The sequence below is a fragment of the Amblyraja radiata genome, chromosome 8, assembly GCF_010909765.2.
Source record: "Amblyraja radiata isolate CabotCenter1 chromosome 8, sAmbRad1.1.pri, whole genome shotgun sequence".
Taxonomy (NCBI): domain Eukaryota; kingdom Metazoa; phylum Chordata; class Chondrichthyes; order Rajiformes; family Rajidae; genus Amblyraja; species Amblyraja radiata.
Genome location: NC_045963.1, coordinates 68,144,999 through 68,165,595, shown reverse-complemented (window position 1 = coordinate 68,165,595; position 20,597 = coordinate 68,144,999). Strand labels below are relative to the sequence as shown.

The following is a 20,597-nucleotide window of genomic DNA, read 5'->3' as shown; positions in this document are numbered from 1 at the left end:
AGTACTATACTAGTACTATACTAGTACTATATACCTGTACTATACTAGTGATTGTGGTCCTGGAACATCAGCTTGTAAAATGAAAGGACCAAGCTTCAAGAGGGTGGCACGGTGGAGCAGCGGTAGAGTTGCTGCCTTACAGCACCAGAGAGCAGGGTTTCGTTTCTGACGACGGGTGCTGTCTGTAGAGAGTTTGTACGTTCTTCCCCGTGACCATGTGGGTTTTCTCCGGGTGCTCTGGTTTCCTCCCACAGTCCAAAGACTTGAAGGTTTGCAGGTTCATTGACTTTGGTTAAAATTGTAAATTGTCCCTAGTGTGTAAGATAGTGCTAGTGTACGGGGATCGCTGGTCGGCGCGGACCCGGTGGTCCGAAGAGCCTGTCTCGTCCCTGTATCTCTCAACTTTAAACTGAAAAAGAGTGTTTAATCGTCATATGTGCCAAAGAAACGCTGACTTGCTGCAGCTTTACAGGATCATTAATGCAAAACACACGCAGTTGTATAGGGCTTTGGTGAGACCACATCTGGAGTATTGTGTACAGTTTTGGTCTCCTAATTTGAGGAAGGACATCCTTGTGATTGAAGCAGTGAAGTGTAGGTTCAAGAGATTGATCCCTGGGATGGCAGGACTGTCATATGAGGAAAGATTGAAAAGACTAGGCTTGTATTCACTGGAGTTTAAAAGGATGAGGGGGATCTTATAGAAACATATAAAATTATAAAAGGACTGGACAAGCTAGATGCAGGAAAATTTTCCCAATGTTGAGTCCAGAACCAGGGGCCACAGACTTAGAATAAAGGGGAGATCATTTAAGACTGAGGTGAGAAAAAACTTTTTCTCCCAGAGAGTTGTGAAATTATGGAATTCCCTGCCACAGAGGGCAGTGGAGGCCAAATCACTGGATGGATTTAAGAGAGAGTTAGATAGAGCTGTGGGGCTAGTGAAGTCAAGGGATATGGGGAGAAGGCAGGCATGGGTTATTGATAGGGATGATCAGCCATGATCACAATGAATGGCGGTGCTGGCTCGAAAGGCCGAATGGCCTTCTCCTGCACCTATTTTCTATCTCTCTATCTATCTATGTAAATAAATGTACAATAATACAATGCATTAATAATTAGTAATACCAGGTAACCAGACCATAATAGTGCAAAATTAAATTCATTAGTGCGCAGTAGCTTACACACAGTTGCTGATGTAGTGTTTAGTTAAGACAGCGTGGAAACAGGTCCTTCAGCCCAACCAGTCCATGCTGACCAATGATTACACTGGAGAAATTTTATTTGCTAGGAATATGAAATCAAGAATCATAAATATGAAGTAGTTACTAACAAGTCCTACAAAGTAGTCAGCAGAAATGTTACCTCAAATGTAGTGATTGCATACGGTTTTTGATCACGAGGAATGGATAGTGCAGTTTAATTTAAGGGGAAGACAGACACAAAAAGCTGGAGTAACTCAGCAGGACAGGCAGCATCTCTGTAAAGAAGGAATGGGTGACGTTTCGGGTCGAGACCCTTCTTCAGACTTAAGGGGAAATTAGCTAATTATATAAGGGAGAGATGTTTCAGAGGTGGTTTTTTATTTAATTTCAGAGAATAAAGGAGAAATTCAGACCTAATGATTTTTGCGAATCTTTATGCTCCTTCATTTGTGCCATATCCGAAGATTCTTCTGTTCATTTCTCCCTTGTATAATCAGCTGATTTACCCTTAACTGAATCTACACTGTCCAATTCTTGTGATAGAAAACCCTTCACAGTCACTACTTATGAGGTAAAATGTCTGCTGACCACTTTGTAGGACTTATTTGAAACAACTTCATATTTATGATTCCTGATTTGATATTCCTGGTAAATAAAATTTTTCCAGTGTAATCTTACAACCAGTAATTCTGATGGGTCAGCTGATTATCTCATGTTTTTGCAATTTGTTCCGTACCATTCATAGAAACATAGAAAACATAGAAAATAGGTGCAGGAGTAGCCAATTCGGCCCTTCGAGCCTGCACCGCCATTCAATATGATCATGGCTGATCATCCAATTGTTGGATTTACTTTCTGTTAATGTCTTGTACCAATCCCTGTGCTCTTTCTGTTACTCTTTAATTAGTTTTGACTTGTAAAGAGATGCTTTCACTAAGGCTTTAGCACAATCCCTTCTTTCTCTGGCCAGTGACCCTTTTCTAAAATAGAATCACGCAGATTCACGCAGCACGGAAACAGACCTATCGGCCCAACTTGCCCATGCCAACCAAGGTGCTACTTCTGTACACGTCCCACCTGCCTGTGCTTGGCCCATATCCCTCTAAACCTGTTATTGTAACTGTCCTATTGTCTTTTAAAAGTCGCTGCGGTATCTGCCCCAGCTACCTCCTCTGGCAGCTCATTCCATATACCCATCACCATCTGTGTGGAAAAAGTTGCCCCTCAGATTCCTATTAAATCTTTCCTCCCTCACCGTAAACCTATGTCCTGTGGTGCTTGATTCCACTACTCTGGGCAAGAGACTCTGTGCATCTACCCTTTCTATTCCCATCATGATCTTATACACCTCTATAGGAATACTCCTCATCCTCCAGTGCTCCAAGGAATAAAGTCCTAAAGGCTGCTCAACCTCTCCCTAGGGCTCAGGGCCTCATGTCCTGGTAACATTCTCGTAAATCTTTCTCGAAAAGCTCTCTTTCCGGCTTAACAACATGTTCACTCCAAATGTTGCCACACCAATACCTTGTGCAACTGTAACATAACATCCCAACTTCTATGCTCAATACCCTGACTGATGAAGCCCAATGTGCCAAAAGTCTTCTTGACCATTCTATCTACGTCTCCGTAACGCCACTATCAAGGAACTGTGTGCCTGCACTACCAGATCCCTCTGTTCTACAACCTCCCCAGAACCCTTCATGCAGTGTGAATAAGTAACTCTCTATTTCCAAACATCTGCCCTTTTGGGCCCAATACTTTAGCACCACTCTCCTGCCTTTTAATATACCTCCAAGAGTATTTTAGCTCAAGTTGCATTGAGGCTGCTGATGACACAAGCCGTGCATTGATTTCTGACACCTTCTTTCTCTGTCCTTGACTTCTAGTCTGAGGTCCAAAGCAAAGGGGAGAAGCTGAAGTGCCTGCGATCTAAAATCAGTGAACTGATTAAGGTATCCAAATGTCAGGAGGCTCCACCTGTACTTCAGGTAAGCAAAAGTCTTCTATATATTTTGTCACCCCTGGTGATCATCTTTTATGATGTAGACATAAGACTAATAATTGCAAGGCCCATTACTGGGTGTGGATGGTGCTGCCTCTTGTGCCCAACTTTGCTCAAAACCCTGACATTGCTTTGAACGACTATCTACCTCATTGGTGACCCTCGGACAACCCTTGATAGGCCTTTGCTGGCTTTACCTTGCACTGAACATTATTCCCTCATTGTGAATCTATGCACTGTAAATGGCTCGTTTGTAATCATGTATTGTCTTTCTGCTGACTGGTTAGCACGCAACAAAACTTTTTCACTCTACCTTGGTACACGTGACAATAAACTAAACTGAACTCTTTGGATAATCCCACTGAGTAATAATTGTAATGTTTAAGAAGGAACTGCAGATGCTGGAAAAATCGAAGGTAGATAAAGATGCTGGAGAAACTCAGCGGGTGAGGCAGCATCTTTGGAGCGAAGGAAAAGGTGACGTTTCGGGTCGAGACCCTTCTACAGACACTAATAAGTTTCCCGCTTTGTGTTTACTGTATCTAGCTCTCTTTGAGGTGCACCTTTTGTTTCTCAGTTTCACAGCTTGGGTCAGCAGCCCCGTCCCTATTCAATACAGTCGCAATACTGAAGGTAGCGAATATTTCTCCAGTTTAATGATATAAGGATCAACAATTAGTATAAGATGGTTAAAGGCTGTAAACTATTTCTCATAGTGATGCCTTTACTGATGAAGGCCAGCATGCCAAATGTCTTCCTCAACACCTTGTCCACCCCTAAAGTCACTTTCAAGGAACTTCTATTCCAAAGTCTTTCTGTTCTAGGCAAGACCCTACAGGACTGTAAAAATAGCAATAATTGGATCAGAGTACAGAGGACACGGTACCTTTTCACACAGAGAGGGTGGTGGTGTACATGGAACGAGCTGCCAGAGGAGGTAGTTGAGGCAGGTACCATGAAAACATTTCAAATACATTTGGAACTGTTCATGGATAGGAGAGGTTTAGGAGGATGTGGGCCAAACACAGGCAGGTGGGTTTAGTGTAGATGGAGCATCTTGGATGCACTTGCAAGTTGGGCTGAAGGGTCTGTTTACATGCTGTATCTTTGACTCGATGAGGTGGTTAGCATGGCTCATGTTGCAAGTGATCACCGCTCTGTACCTGCAGGCAGTGGAAGCTGATTCCCAGAGGAAGTTGGATCATGCGCAGGAAGTATCTGAGGTGGCAAAGGAGACACTGAAGGATTTTCGAGTCCAGAAGAATCAGATGGAGAGCTACATCCAGGATCTCAGTGAGTGGCTGCGCACAGTGGAGCACTCGCTCACTGCCTGTGCCGGCAGCCAGGATCTCAATGACCTGAGGGAAGTGAAGGTACGGAGGAGATGACCAAGCGGCCAGGCCAGTTGCATGCACCAGCCCTTGTTGTCTTACTGATTGTTCCGTCTTCTCGTTGCAGGAACTGGACTTGGAGCTGGTCAACCAGCAAGGCAGGATCGACGCTGCCCGAGAGAACCTCAATGGCCTCTGTCGGAGGTACCACTCCACGGAGCTGGAGGGGTTGGGCGGCTGGGTCACCGGGCTGATCAAACAGTACGAGTCTGTCAACCAACTGTCCTCCAAAACCCAAGGAAGGCTCCAGGAGGCGCTGGAGCAGCACGTCAATGGTGAGAGGAACGGCCACACCTGACTTTAGACTTGAGAGAGATACTTTAGAGATACAGCGCAGGAAACAGGCCCTGTGGCCCACCCGAGTCCGCGGCGACCAGTGATCACCCCCCCGTACACTAGCACTATCCTACACTGTAGGGACAATTTTACCGAAGCCAATTAACCTACAAACCTGTAGATCTTTGGAGTGTGGAGGAAACGGGAGCACCTGGAGAAACACACGGGGTCACAGGGAGAATGTATAAACTCTGTTAAGACAGCCCCCAAAGCCAGGATCGAACCCGGATCTTTGGAGCTGTAAGGCAGCAACTGTACTGCTGCGCCACCGTGACATTAATATTTGTTCTCCGTCATAGAGGCAATGAAAGCGGGCCCTTTGGCCTAACTCATACATACTCCCCTTTTACTCTAGTCCCATTTGCCTGCATTTGACCCATAACCCTCTTTCCTATCCATGCATCTATCCAAATGTCTTATAAATTTGGGACGACAGATGGCACAATGGGCTAAGTGTTCGGCTGGCGACCGGAAGGTGGCCGGTTCGAATCCCGCTTGGAGTGCATACTGTCGTTGTGTCCTTGGGCAAGACACTTCACCCACCTTTGCCTGTGTGTGAATGTGTGTGAGTGATTGGTGGTGGTCGGAGGGGCCATAGGTGCAGAATGGCAGCCACGCTTCCGTCAGTCTGCCCCAGGGCAGCTGTGGCTACAGAAGTAGCTTACCACCACCGAGTGTGACTGAGGAGTGAATGAATAATGCGATGTAAAGCGCCTTGAGTATTAGAAAGGCGCTATATAAATCCCATCCATTATTATTATTATTATTATTATAAATGCTGCTTTTGTACCTACCTCAAAGGTGACTTCCTTTGTCAGTTTGTTACATATATCTGTACCAGTCCCTGTGTTAAAAAGCTGTCCATCAGGTTGCTAATAAATCTTTTCCCCCTTATCTCAAATTCATGCCCTCTAGTTCTTGATTTTCCAACCTTAAGAGAATGATTGTGTGCTATGACCCTCATGATTTTATACACCTCTACTAAATCACCCCTTGGTCTCCTACGCTCCATGGAATCAAGTCCTAGTCTGCCCAATCTCTCCCTATAACTCACTGCTTCCAACTCCCGGCACCACCTCTGCATTCTTTCCAGCTTAATGCAGCGTTCCTATTGATGGGTGACCAAAACTAAATGCAATTCTCCAAGGGCAGCCTCACCAACAACTTGTGCTGCATCACAATATCCCAATTTTCTATGTTTCTATGGGTTATTGATTGGGTACGATCAGCCACGATCACAATGAATGGGCGGTGCTGGCTCGAAGGGCCGAATGGCCTCCTCCTGCACCTATTTTCTATGTTTCTATGTTTTTAATTTCTAATAGCAATGCCTTACCAAGGAGGCCAAGTCAGTGGATATTTTTAAGACAGAGATAGATAGATTGTTGTTTAAGAAAGAACTGCAGATGCTGGAAAAATCGAAGGTAGACAAAAATGCTGGAGAAACTCAGCAGGTGAGGCAGCATCTGTGGAGCGAAGGAATAGGTGACGTTTCAGGTTAAAACCCTTCTTCAGATTCTTGATTAGTACAGGTGGCAGAGGTTATGGGGAGAAGGCAGGAGAATTGGGTTTGGAGGAGAGACAGATCAGCCATGATTGAATGGCAGAGTAGACTGATGGGCTGAATGGCCTAATTCTACTCTTATCACTGAATGACCTTATGACCTTACAGATGAAGGCCAGCATGTCAAATGTCTTCTTCAACTCCTTGTCCACCTCCGAAGCCACTTTCAGGGAATTGTGTATTTCTATTGCAAGGTTGTATTGTTCTAGAGATCTATATAGGACTGTGAAAGTCCTAGCCTGGTTTGACTTTCCAAAATCCAATATGGTACACTTATCTGAATTGAACTTAAATTCTCTTCCTCTGCTTCCAGTTGCTCCACCCTTTCATATCACAGTTATTTTTGCTCTCTTTAATGCGAGTTTTCGTGACAATGATCCAATAGTACTGTATTGTCACATGTACCTACATACTTTTTTGCATACAGTTCAATAAAAATCTTACTATAGGCACAATCATACTTCAGTACTAGAGTGTAGGATTAGTAGATTACCCAGAGACAGTACACGAGTCACCATGTTTCCAGCTCCATTTTGTATGATTCAAGTCCAAAGTTGTTAAAAATGTAGAATCCAAACTTGGCCATAAAGGCCCGTTGTCCTGGCAATGACACTGGCTCGTAGTTGCAGGATCGGCCTGGACCAGGCGATGTTGTTGGTGTCTTCCGCCACTGCTCCGTGCCACTGCAGGCCACGGCCGATCCGCACTCTCAGCCACTCGGAACAGCACCTGATCTAATCAAACCCCAGGCTGCTGCAGGGCCTCCAGCGGCCCACTCCACCAACACATCGATCCAGACCCATCCACTCCCCCTGAATGTCAACATTGCTCTTCCATGGTGTCCTCGGTTTGCAGTTAACTCACTGTAAGTCCTTTTAACATAACTTCTGTGAATAAGTTCACAAGTGATAGGAGCAGAATTAGGAGCCTTAGGACCCATCAAGTCTACCCTCGACATTCAATCATGGCTGATCTATCTCTCCCTCCAAACCCCATTATCCAGCCTTCTCCCCATAACCCCTGACACCCGTGAAAAGAATAGACAATAGACAATAGGCAATAGGCAATAGGTGCAGGAGTAGGCCATTCGGCCCTTTGAGCCAGCACTGCCTATTCAATGTGATCATGGCTGATCATCCACAATCAGTACCCCGTTCCTGCCTTCTCCCCCATATCCCCTGACTCCGCTATCTTTAAGAGCCCTATCTAGCTCACTCTTGAAAGCATCCAGAGAACCGGCCTCCACCGCTCTCTGAGGCAGAGAATTCCACAGACTCACAACTATCTGTGTGAAAAAGTATTTCCTCATCTCCGTTCTAAATGGCTTACCCCTTATTCTTAAACAGTCGCCCCTGGTTCTGGACTTCCCCCAACATCGGGAAGTTGTTTCCTGCCTCTAGCGTGTCCAAACCCTTAATAATCTTATGTTTCAATAAGATTCCCTCTCATTATGAATATCTCCATTCATACCAGACGTCCTATTGCTGAAATGTCAGTGAAGTATTCACCTCTTTTGTATGCAACAGTATTGATCAATATTGATGGAACGAGCAGCAAGAGCTGTTATTAATTTTCACACTGTATTTTTCGAAGGTATTCTGCAGGAGTTTCAGCTCTGGCTGTGTGAAGCCAGAGCATCAGTGAAGGACTGTGGTGACCAGGCAGGAGATGTACACAGAGTCGAGGAGAAGCTGCAGCAACTCAAGGTCAGTCACCCTTCTCCTCAGTACCCATCAGCTGTAGCCTGATGTCTTGAGAGTCTGTAGTCTTTATATAAATAGACTTTAAATGAGAGAGTGTCTGTGAAAACTAAAATAATTGCACCGTAGTGAAGATTGCTGCTGATGGATGTTATTAATCCGTAGGAAGGAACTGCAGATGCTGGTTTAAACCAAAGATAGACACAAAAAGCTGGAGTAACTCAGCAGGGCAGGCTGCATGTCTGGAGCAAAGGAATAGGTAACGTTTGGTGTGAGACCCTTCTTCTCGACCTGAAACATTACCTATTCCTTTCTGTCTGACCCGCTGAGTTACTCCAGCTTTTTGTGTTGAGCTTCGGTGTGATTAATCCCCTGATAATAAATTCACATGGACCTCACCACAAGCATGTTGTGCTCAAGAGTGAAATACCTGCTTGCCTGCGGGCTTCTGCAATGAATGGTACTTCAAGCTTCAGTGATTTCAGCGCCAGTCGGTCACCGAGGGTGGTAAATCACTGCAACTATGCAACTGATTGTAGCTTGTTCCTTGTCCCTGAGCCATCTGTTCCATCCTACAGCTGTGATCCTGATAGCTTCCACACAGACGGTGACTTGTTGAGCAGCAATCATGTTGGAAAGATTGGAGCAAACGACTGCAGATGCTGGAAATCTGAAACAAAATCGGAGGGCACAAAGTGCTTCCAGATTTAGAGGCAGTTTCTTCCCAGCTGTTATCGGGCAACTGAACCATCCTCTCACCAACTAGAGAGCCGTCCTTCACTCACTTGTTCTCTCACTCACTCACGCACAGATGTGCTGGCATATTCATTCACTTATTCAATCCTTTGTCCACTGGCTCACTATCGCTCAATGACTTACTGTCCCCATGCTCTCACTCACAGTTCTCTCACTCACTCTCCCCTGGAATATGTGCTCAGAGGATGCCAAAGATATGGGGAGAAGGCAGGAATGGGATACTGATTGTGGATGATCATCAAAATGTCTATTGTCTATTTCATGAAATATATATCTTTTGGGGGTTACTTTACTGCTTATGTGTCAGAAAAATTCTAAGCCTCTGTTATGTAGTTTTGTAAACTACCAGCAGAAAGCTTGAGAATCACTTTGCTCATGTTGTCGACCTCCACTGTGGTGAGCCCTGTCAACTGACCTCAGTCAGGCGAACGACAACAAACAGAGACAGCAGCAGCGCCGCAGCTTGGCGCCAACCCGGAGCATGCGCCCTTTTAGGGCGGGCACCTACGGATGTCGAACCGGATGGCATCACCCTGCTGCAGACTTCTGCTGCCTCAAACGCAAGAAGAAGAAGACTTTCAATTTATTGAAAATGCAGGAGCTTTTTCTGCCCCCTGAACCCCCACCGGGGGCCTAGCCAGCCTGTCGTGGAACAACCCCATTGAAGAAGATAACAGTGGTTAGTTACCCAGACCTCGTTGCTGGTTGCGAAGGGACCCCCATAACAGTTCAAGCTTCAGGGGCCCAAGAATGTAGGTCCGCCACTGGCTGTAAGGCAGCAACTCTACCGCTGTGTCACTGTGACCGTCTCGGCCTTGTGGGGGGAGGGGGTCCTCCATCTGCAATTGGCATCTAGACTTGCTGACCGGAAATGCTCAGCTGGTTAGAATTGATTGTCACAGTTCCTCCCCCCTGACCTTCAACACTGATGGTCCTCAGGGTTGTGTGCTCTCCCCCCTGCTCTACTGCCTGTACACCTATGACCATGTGGCTAAGTACAGTGTCGGCTCGTTCCTTCAATCCACCCATGATATCCCTGTTTCCAGCCAGATCCACAGTGATGGAACGGAGTACAGGAAAGTAACTGGGAGCCTTGTGCTGTGGTTCGACCAACAATCTAGCCCTTAATGTCTGCAAGGTGACAGAATTAGTTGTTGACTTAAGGGAATGGGGTTGGCGGAGGGGTGAGAGCTTGAACACATCTGTAGAGATGGTGCACAGCTTCTAATTCCTGGGCCCAACCCTGTCCTCATCAACAGAGATGCTATAGAGATGGTCGGCAGCTTCAGGTTCCAGGGCATCATATCACCAGCAACCTAAGCTGGTCTATTCTCATTGATATAGCAACCAAAAAAGCAGGCCAGTGTGTTTACTTTCTTCAGCATCTTTGTAGATTCAGCATGTTACCACCGGGTGGCGCTTTGATGTCCTCGCATACAATCTGTCCTTTTCGTCATTTATTTTTAATTTTTAGTGTGTTTAAAAAGTATGTGTTAATGTTCTCTGATTTGTTTTATGTAGGGGATGGGCGGGATCAGGGGAAACGTTTTTTCAATCTTACCTTGCAGGAGATGCGATTGTTTTCAATTGACAATAGACAACTAGACAATAGGTGCAGGAGTAGGCCATTCGGCCCTTCGAGCCAGCACCGCCATTCATTGTGATCATGGCTGATCATCCCCAATCAGTACCCCGTTCCTGCCTTCTCCCCATATCCCGTGACTCCGCTATCTTTAAGAGCACTAGCAGGACAAGTCCCTTTGCACCAATTTCTGGATTCTCTCTCCATTTAGAAAATAATCTACGCCTTTATTCTTATTACCAAAATGCATGACTCCGCACTTTGCTACACTGAATTTCATCTGCCACTTCTCTGCCCACTCTCCTAACTTGTCCAGGTCCTTCTGCAGTGTCTGCTTCCTCTACACTGCCTGCCCCTCCACCTATCTTCGCATTATCTGCAAACTTGGCCACTAAGCCTTCAATCCCCTTATCCAAATCATTAATATACAATGTGAAGAGAAGCGGACCCTAGCACTGACCTTTGCGGAACTCCACTAGTCACTGGCAGCCAACCTGAAAAAGTCCCTTTTATTGCAACTCTTTTGCCTGGTTTGAAGGGCCAGGTAATTATGTATTCGTATGATGGATGGGACGAGCTTGTTGAAAGGTGGTTTCCTTGTTGATGATACACACAGCCAGTTACTCTTTTGTTCTTAAAGGGCCTGTCCCACTTTACGAGGTAATTCACAAATTCTCCCGAGTTATTCACAAATTCTCCCGAGTTTTCCCCTTGATTCAAACTCACAGAATGTTCGTAATGGGTCCGTAGGAAGCCGTAGGAGTCCGTAGATAATTCGTAGCGGCTCATTATGTCAGCCGTAGGTACTCGGGGCATCGTTTTTTCCAGCCTGATAAAAAATTTCCATGAGTAAAAGAATAGTCAGGAGGGTGACCCGAGTACCTACGGCTGGTTTACGATATATCTACGGACTCCTACGGACCCATTACTCAGATTCAGATTCAGATTCAGATTCAATTTTAATTGTCATTGTCAGTGTACAGTACAGAGACAACGAAATGCATTTAGCATCTCCCTGGAAGAGCGACATAGCAAATGATTTGAATAAATAATAATAAGTGATAATAAGTGTCCGGGGGGGGGGGGGGGGGGGGGGTGATTGGCAGTCACCGAGGTACGTTGTTGAGTAGAGTGACAGCCGCCGGGAAGAAGCTGTTCCTGGACCTGCTGGTTCGGCAACGGAGAGACCTGTAGCGCCTCCCGGATGGTAGGAGGGTAAACAGTCCATGGTTGGGGTGAGAGCAGTCCTTGGCGATGCTGAGCGCCCTCCGCAGACAACGCTTGCTTTGGACAGACTCAATGGAGGGGAGCGAGGAACCGGTGATGCGTTGGGCAATTTTCACCACCCTCTGCAATGCCTTCCGGTCGGAGACAGAGCAGTTGCCATACCATACTGTGATGCAGTTGGTAAGGATGCTCTCGATGGTGCAGCGGTAGAAGTTCACCAGGATCTGAGGAGACAGATGGACCTTCTTCAGTCTCCTCAGGAAGAAGAGACGCTGGTGAACCATTACGAACATTCTGCGAGTTTGAATCAAGGGGAAAACTCGGGAGAATTTGTGAATTACCTCGTAAAGTGGGACAGGCCCTTAAGATGGACATAAAAAGTTGGAGTAACTCAGCGGGACAGGCAGCATCTCTGAAGAGAAGGAATGGGTGATGTTTCAGGTCAAAACCATTCTTCAGCCTGAAGAAGGGTTTCGATCCAAAACATCACCCATCCCTTCTCTCCAGAGATGCTGCCAGTCCCACTGAGTTACTCCTGCATTTTTGTGTCTATCTTCGGTTTAAACCAGCATCTGCAGTTCCTTCCTACACCCCTCTTTTGCTCTTGATGTGTTTTAAGATCTATCTCCGAAGCAGCAACAAACTTGTGATGGACGTTGTATTCTTTCCCACAGAAACTCCTGACTAGGGCCAGCATGGGACAGGACAAACTGGATGCGGCCGTGGCTGAAGGGGACAAACTAGTGCCGCACTTGTCCAAGCCCAGTGCTTCTCAGCTTCAGCAGCAGCTTGCCAGTAGTCGACAGGAGTGGCACGACTTCCTGAGCCAGTGCGAACACAACAGGAAGGCCCTGGAGGACTGCGTTGAAGAGTTGAATGGGTGGGTATAAACAAAGCATGTGTCTTTTTTAAGTGTAGGAAAGAACTGCAAATACCCGTTTACACCGAAGATAGACACAAAAAGCTGGAGTAACTCAGCAGGACAGGCAGAGTCTTTAGTTTAGTTTAGAGATACAGAGTGGAAACAGACGTTTCAACCCACCGAGTCCGCGCTGACCAGCGACTCCCGTACTCTAGCACTATCCTACACATACTAGGGACAATTTACAATTTTTACCGAAGCCAATGAACTTACCAACCTATATGCCTTTGGAGTGTGGGAGGAAACCGGAGCTCCCGGGAAAAACCCACGCGGTCACGGGGAGAACGTTCAAACCCTCTGGAGAAAAGGAACAGATGGCGTTTCTGGGCGAAACCCCTCCAGACAGTCTGTCGATGTGTCTTTTTTTAGTTTCGTTTAGAGTTTAGAGATTTGTAACAGATCCACCGAGTACACGCTGACCAATGATCACCCGCACACTAGGTCTATCCTACACACTGGGACAACTTACAGAAGTCAATTAACCTACAGACCTGCATGTCTTTGGAATGTGGGAGGAAACCAGTTCACCCGAGGAAATCCCACGAGGTCACAGGGAGAACGTACAAACTCTGTACAGACAGTACCCGTAGTCAGGATCGAACCAGGGTCTCTGGCGCTGTGAGGCAGCTGCTCTGCCACTGCGCCAACGTGAGGCCCTAGGAATACACGATTCTAGTTGGGAATACATTGAGGGATTGTGTGCATGACCTCAGTATATCCAGTGCAGACGTACAGTACCGTGTTGTGTGTGTGTTCTGTGTCTCCCACTGCGTATCACCATCGCTCTGACTGAATGTGTCTTTTTACACAAGCTTCGAGAGTTGTCAGAAGAAGCTGAGTCTGTGGCTCCATCAGGCAGAAGAAAGGTTGGCCACGGAATTCATCAGAACGAACAAGGGTAACGCTCCCGACTTGCAAGCTGAGCTGGAAAATATGGAGGATTTCTTCGCTGAAATCCAAGGACGAAGGTAGATAATACAAAATGTCTGAGAGACTCAGTTATTCAGACCTGAAATATCAGCTCTATTTCTCTTCCCACAGATGCAGGCTGACCTGCTGAGTACTTCCTGCATTTTCTGTTTTTATTTTAGATTTCCACTGACGCAGCCGAACACTTTTATTTATGTTAAAGATGCAATGTCGCTTGCTGTCCCGATATTGTCTAATGTGAGAGACAGACACAAACAGCTTTATATATGAGCCACATACAGGTCATACAAGCCACCTAAAGTGCATCAACCTTAATATCGCTTTATAGTTAAGAACCCACATAATGGTGAGAATACCAATTTAAATATGATCGAATTATTCAGCTGGTCAGGCATCAGCTGAGAAGGCAAAACCAACATTAATATTTTGCTCAAATGACCTGCTCTTTAAATTGTTGAAAGAACATTAAACAATCTTTGAGGGACAACCTTTTCAAGAGAGATGTTTTCAAGAGAGAGTTAGATTCAGCTCTTAGGGCTAACGGAATCCAGGGAAATGGGGAGAAAGCAGGAACGGGATATTGGATGATCAGCCATGATCGCATTGAACGGTGATTCCGGCTCGAAGGGCCGAATGGCCTACTCCTGCACCTATTTTCTATGTTTCTACGTTTTACTGAGATGGTGGGTATATGGAGCGAACTGCTGGAGGAGGTAGTTGAGGCAGATGCTATAACGGCATTTAAAAGACATTTGGACAGGTACATGGATCGGATAGGTTTTTGAGCAATATAGGACAAACACAGCCAAACGTAGACGGGTTATCTTGGTCAGCATGGAGGGGTTGGGCCGAAGGGCCAGTTGGGGTGCTGCATGATTCTAAGTGTACTGTGTTCTTCTAAAATTAAAGTGAACTTAAACTGAATTAAAGGTCCCCACATTCTCCTCAAGGAGGTTGAGGGGGTTTGAAAATGCTTCTCTGTGGTCTTTGCACAGACAATTACAGAGCTATTGAAGAGAGGTCAGGGAGCAGGAGGGTGGGGGCAGAAATGCTGTTTAGAAATGATTCTTTGTTGCTTGCTGGAGTGGTTTGATCTTCCTCTTTCTCACGTCTGTTTGCATGAAAAGGGAGTAGCGATGAGAATCATTTGTATTATCTAGCTTTATACCATCAGTATTACATAACAGATCGCAACAAGGATGCAGCCCGCATATCCTACATTACAGCACGGTGTTTTCTGTGGAAAGTCTCTCTAACAGTGTATGCAGGCAATCTGTTGTTATCCTGATGCCTCCTCTTGTGTTTCATTGTCCAGGGATTCCTGTGATAACTTGTGCCACAAGGCTCAGTGCCTGAGCGAGCTGGGCTACGGAGATGGAGGCGGCACCCGCTCAGCCTCTCAGCTGCAGTCCCGACACCAGCTCCTGGCCAAGACGGTGAAGGAGAAGCTGAGAGCTGGCCAGCTGGGTCTGCAGGAACACCAGGCCTTCGAGGAGACCCTGCAGAACACCTGGTCGTGGCTGAGAGAGGTCCAGAGTAAACTTGCCGCTGCGGACAGCACCCTCGGCCACAAAGCCACGCTGGAGAAAAAGCTGCTTCAAGTCCAGGTGTGTCACCGTGCAGATAGCAGACTCGCTCATACTGCTGCATGAAGCAACTGCAGATGCTGGTTTACACTGAAGACAGACGCAAAATGCTGGAGTAACTCAGTGGGTCGGGCCACCTCTGGAGAAAAGGAATAGGTGACGATTCGGGTTGACACCCTTCTTCAGACTAGAGAAGACTTCCGACCTGGAATGTCACCTATTTCTTTTCTCCAGAGATGCTGCCTGACCTGCTGCGTTACTCCAGCATTTTGTGCCCATCTTCATTAATACTGCTGGTCACAGGCAGAGCAAGACGGAGAACTGAAAATAATCTATCAAATAATAGGGTTAAGAAGGTTTATAGCATGCTTGCCTTCATTGTGCTAGGGGCATTGAATATAAGTCAGGTAGTCATGATGCAGCTACAGGATTTGGTGAGACCACATTTGGTGTATTGTGTGTGGTTCTGGTCACATCATTACAGGGAAGATGCGGAGGCTTTGGAGAGGGTGCAGAGGAGATTTACCAGAATGCTGTAATGAACCAGATTTGATAAGGGAACTCAAGGTAAAGGAACCATTAGGAGGTAGTGACCATAACATGATAGGTTTTATTCTGCAATTTGAGAGGGGAAAGGTAAGATCAGAAGTGTCAGTATTGCAGTTGAACAAAGGGGACAATGTTGGCATAGGGAGGAGCTGGCCGAAGTTGACTGGAAAGGGACCGTAGCAGGGATGACGGTGGAACAGCAATGGCAGCGGTTCTTGCTATTGAGGGAGTGCAGTGTAGATTCAGTCAGCCATGATCACATTGAATGGCGGTGCTGGGACGATGGGCTGAATGGCCTCCTCCTGCACCTATTGTCTATGTATTTATGCATCTGTCTGGATTAGTTTGGTTGCAGTTTTATTTTTTTGTCATTTTTAGTTTTTCTTTCTTACACAGTCCCTCAATCCCATCTTTTTTTCTTTATTTTTTCCCCACTTTATGTGAGCATAATTGACGCTTATTCCCTTCAGCACCAGAGGTCAGGATTGGGCCCAGGTCTCTGGTGCCGTGAGAGAGCAGCTCTACCACTGTGCCACGTTCTGTCCTGATCTCCAGACCTGGTGGTCAAGGACACACTTTGAGTCCCATCATTCAGTAGTCTGACATGTTTTATTGTTCCCATCCAGATCGTCACTGACTCACCCCTTCAGCACAAAGGTCGGGGTGGAACGTAGACCAGCACAGCCCAGAAACAGGCCCTTCGGCCCACAATGTCAATACTGAACATGATGCCTTGACCAACGCTTATCTGCCTGCACATAATCCATATCCCTCCATTCCCGGCATATCCATGTGTCTTTTCAAAAGTCACTTAAATACTTCTATTGTATCTAAATAGCTAAAAAGATCAGCCATGATTGAATGGCGGAGTAGACTTGATGGACCCAATGGCCTTATTCTACTTCTATCACTTATGACCTTATGGCCACTATCATATCCAATACCACTATCATATTTAAATGGCACTATTGAATCTGTGGCAAACATCATGTGATGGTTCGCTCCTGCACCATCCAGATGTGCAAAAAGACATTTTGAAAATAGAGTGGGGGGTGGCATTGAACAGATAGCACATTAGGGGAGCTAGCACGGAATGGCCTCTCTTTGTGCAGAACATTTCATTAATTCTATCATTGATCAATTGCATAACACTCCAAAATAAAGTTCCAGTCACCTGATGTTTGCAAGAAATATCTGGAAAGCGAGTGTTTTAGCTGCAGGAAGTATATTGGTGTTCCCCAAAATCGCCGGTGGGCGAGACACAAAAAGCTGGAGTAACTCAGCAGGTCAGGCAGCATCTCTGGAGACAAGGAATTGGTGACAATTTGGGTTGAGACCCTTCTTCAGACACGTCTGAGAATTCTTCAGCTGGGAATGATATTGCACATTCTCTTGGTGCAGCCAGTGGGTCCAGCACCCATCAGTTAGAACGAGGGCAGGGTTCCACCACACCCGAGGCACGTATTTTTAACTCACGGCGTTGTGTTTGTCCAGGAGATCCTGCTGATGAAGGGGGAAGGGGACGTGAAGCTGAACATGACCATCGGCAAAGGAGAACAGTCCCTGAAGAGCAGTAACCACGAGGGGCGGAAGGCCATCCACGGGCAGCTTCAGGCGGTCAAGGAGACGTGGACAGAGGTGGTCAGTAACTCCGTCAGCTGCCACAGGTACAGTCCGAGTCTCACCTATCTGAGCTCATACCTTCTAACATCGTACAATGCTAGAGACCCGGGTTTGATCCAGACTACGGGGGTGCTGTCTGCACAGAGTTTGCACATTCTCCGTGACCGCGTGGGTTTTCTCCGGGTGCTTCGGTATCCTCCCACACTCCATAGACATACAGGTTTGTTGGTTTGGTAAATTCTCCCTGGTGTGTAGGATAGAACTAGTGTATGGGTGATCGATGGTTGGTGCAGACTTGGTGGGCCAAAGCGCCTGTTTCCGCGCTGTAAATTGTTCCGATTGCTCGGGTGATCGAATGCTCGGCGCAGACTCGGTGGGCCGAAGGACTTGTTTCCAAGCTGTAAATTGTCCCGAGATTGACCTGGAGGGCCAAGTTTCCACACTGCATCGCCAAAACTAAACATTAAATCTCATACCATCTTTGAAGCAACTGACACAAAAAACAGTAACATTGGTTAACTTTGTGTTAAATTTACTCTTTAGAAACATAGAAACATAGAAAATAGGTGCCATTCGGCCCTTCAAGCCAGCACCGTCATTCATTGTGATCATGGCTGATTCAGATTTAGAGATACAGACATGGAAACAGACCCTTCGGCCTATTGAGTCTGCACCGACCAGCGATCACCCCGTACACTAGCACTATCCTACACACTGGGGACAATTTAACATTTTGACAGAAGCCAATTAACCTACAAACCTGTATGTCTATGGAGTGTGGGAGGAAACTGGAATACCTGGGGAAAACCCACACAGTCACGGGGTGAATGTACAAACTTTGTACAGACAGCACCCGTAGTCAAGATTGAATCCAGGTCTCTGGTGTGTGGGGCAGCAACTCTACTTGATGGGCCGAATGGGTTAATTCCGCTCCTGGAACCTATGAATTTATGAACTTCCAAACCACATACCTTGGGATATATGTGCTCCTCCAGGTCTGGCCACTGGTCCTTTTCCAATTTCCATTAACTGACGATTGTCCAAACCCTGGAATTCCATTCCAATATCTTGCCACATATCTTCTCTTCTCTTCTCGCAAACAATATTAATGGGACCAGATGATACCCTGCCGTCCCTAGACAATGATAACACATGAGCTTCTGGTGTTTATTTGTCTTGAGGGTGGGTACAGCACCAAAGGGTGCTGTTCTATTTATTGCCATCCTACTTTCTCGGAGCACACTAGAACACTGGACTGGACTTAGACGAATAAGTCCCAGCTTGCTCAACCTCTCCCTACAGCTCAGGCCCTCGAGTCCTGGCATCATCCTCGTAGATCTTCTCGGCACCTTTCCCAGCTTGACAACATCTTTCCCATAACACGGTGCCCAATCCGTACACAATACCCTAAATGTGGCCTCATCGACATCTTAGAGAACTGAAACATGACCTCCCAACTTCTATACTCAATACTCTGACTGATGAAGGCACATGTGCCAAAAGCCTTTACTTCTTGAAGCATTTATTCACATTCTTGTGTTAAAAAAGATCTGTCTCAGTTATTGAAGGGTCCTTGTCAGCATGGAAATGTGACTGGCAGAACCTTGCACTGGGTATCACTGCGCTCTGTGGCCGGACCCAGTGCCTGTCCTGCAACCAGTCACTGTATTTCTCTCTGGGGAATAAAAGGATGGGTGACATTTCCGGTCGAGACCCTTCTGCAGACTAATGAAGGGTCCCGACCCGAAACATCGCCTATCCATGCTCTCCAGAGATGCTGCCTGACCCGCTGAGTTACTCCAGCACTTTGTGTCTATCTTTGGTGTAAACCAGCATCTGCAGTTCCTTGTTTCGACCATGTGCTTCTCTTCTGCCTTCCAGCCGGCTGGAGTGGGCAGTGACACAGTGGAGCAGCTTCGTGGAGAGTAAAGGCCAGCTGCAGGAGTGGATGGAGAGCGTGGAGCAGGAGATGAGCCGAGGCCTGGAGCAGCAGAATGACCTGAAGGACAAGCTGCTGCAGCTGGAGAGACACCAGAGTGTGGTGGCCGACATCGAGAAGCACTCGGCTGTCCTAAGCCGCTTGGTGGAGAAAGCACAGGAGCTGCTGGAGAAAACTGGCGATCCGGCGTTCACAGAAGACGCCCTGCTGGAGATCAGGACCCAGTTTGCTGATATTGTCGTGGTTGCCAAGGTAACCGGCCTTCCCCGTTCAAGTCCAATTCCCTTGAGTTCAACACAAATAACTCTGGCAGGCAAAGTGAGGCAGTTGGAAGCGAGAACTGTGGCACAAACTGTTGCTATTAACATCAGGGCTCCCTCTGTTTTTGGCCGAGCAACATACTTTCCCAACAGAAGGCAGATTGTTCATCAAACATACTCTCATACAAAAAGAACTCTCCCGTGAATGTCGGTTAACTCTTAAGCAAAACATGACATAGGGAATTAACATCTTTCAACTGGTCCATGCCGTATTTCCTGATCTATCAAAAGGCAGAAGGGATAAAGCACAAACCCAAGAAACCGAGTCTTTGCTATAGATTCCACTACTTTAGTGCACCAGCTATGGTGCTGCAAATTAGTTTGAGAAGCTGTATGGTGAAAAGGTGCTTTGATCAAGGTCGTAGAGTTACAGTGAAGATTAGTTTAGTTTATTGTCACGTGTACCGAGGTACAGTGAAAAGCTTTTCGTTGCATGCTAACCAATCTGCGAAAAGGCATTGAAATTTGGTTTAGATTAGTGTGGAAACAGGCCCTTCGGCCCAGGGGCGGAAAACCCATGGGGGCCAGAGGGGACACGTCCCCCCCATGTTTTGAGAGGTGGGGGACATCCAAGTTTTTGTCATCCCGATTTTAAAATCTCCGCTTTTAGCGCTGGATTGAGCCTCCGAAGCCTCGCGCGTGTGTGTGAGTGTGCGCATGCGCGCGCGGCCGCCAAGAAATTGTGTCCCCCGTCCCCTCCATGTTTTGATAGCGAGTTCCGCTCTTGCTTCGGCCCACCGAGTCCGCACCGACCAGTGATCCCTGCACACTTGCACTATCCTGCACACACCGGGGACAATTTACAATTTTACCAAGCCAATTAACCTACAAACCTTTGGAGTGTGGGAGAAAACCAGAGATCCCAGGGAAAACCCACGTAGGTTACATGGAGAACGTACAAACTCCAAACAGGCAGCACCCGTAGTCAGGATCGAACCTAGGTCTCTGGTGCTGTAAGGCAAGAA

At 46.7% G+C, this 20,597-nt stretch overlaps 1 protein-coding gene across 13 annotated transcripts in view; it reads left to right on the top strand.

Annotated features, from left to right (window-relative positions):
- The window catches only part of syne1 (spectrin repeat containing nuclear envelope protein 1), a 440,240-nt gene that overhangs the window by 177,471 nt on the left and 242,172 nt on the right, over window positions 1–20,597 (top strand). For all 13 annotated transcript variants that reach the window (XM_033026154.1, XM_033026164.1, XM_033026166.1 and 10 more), the window contains 9 exons: window positions 3,092–3,193; window positions 4,377–4,580; window positions 4,666–4,873; window positions 8,092–8,204; window positions 12,438–12,643; window positions 13,498–13,653; window positions 14,931–15,222; window positions 17,245–17,417; window positions 19,255–19,564. In XM_033026154.1, the coding sequence (XP_032882045.1) occupies window positions 3,092–3,193; window positions 4,377–4,580; window positions 4,666–4,873; window positions 8,092–8,204; window positions 12,438–12,643; window positions 13,498–13,653; window positions 14,931–15,222; window positions 17,245–17,417; window positions 19,255–19,564 (1,764 nt within the window). The remainder of the gene's footprint in view (window positions 1–3,091; window positions 3,194–4,376; window positions 4,581–4,665; window positions 4,874–8,091; window positions 8,205–12,437; window positions 12,644–13,497; window positions 13,654–14,930; window positions 15,223–17,244; window positions 17,418–19,254; window positions 19,565–20,597) is intronic.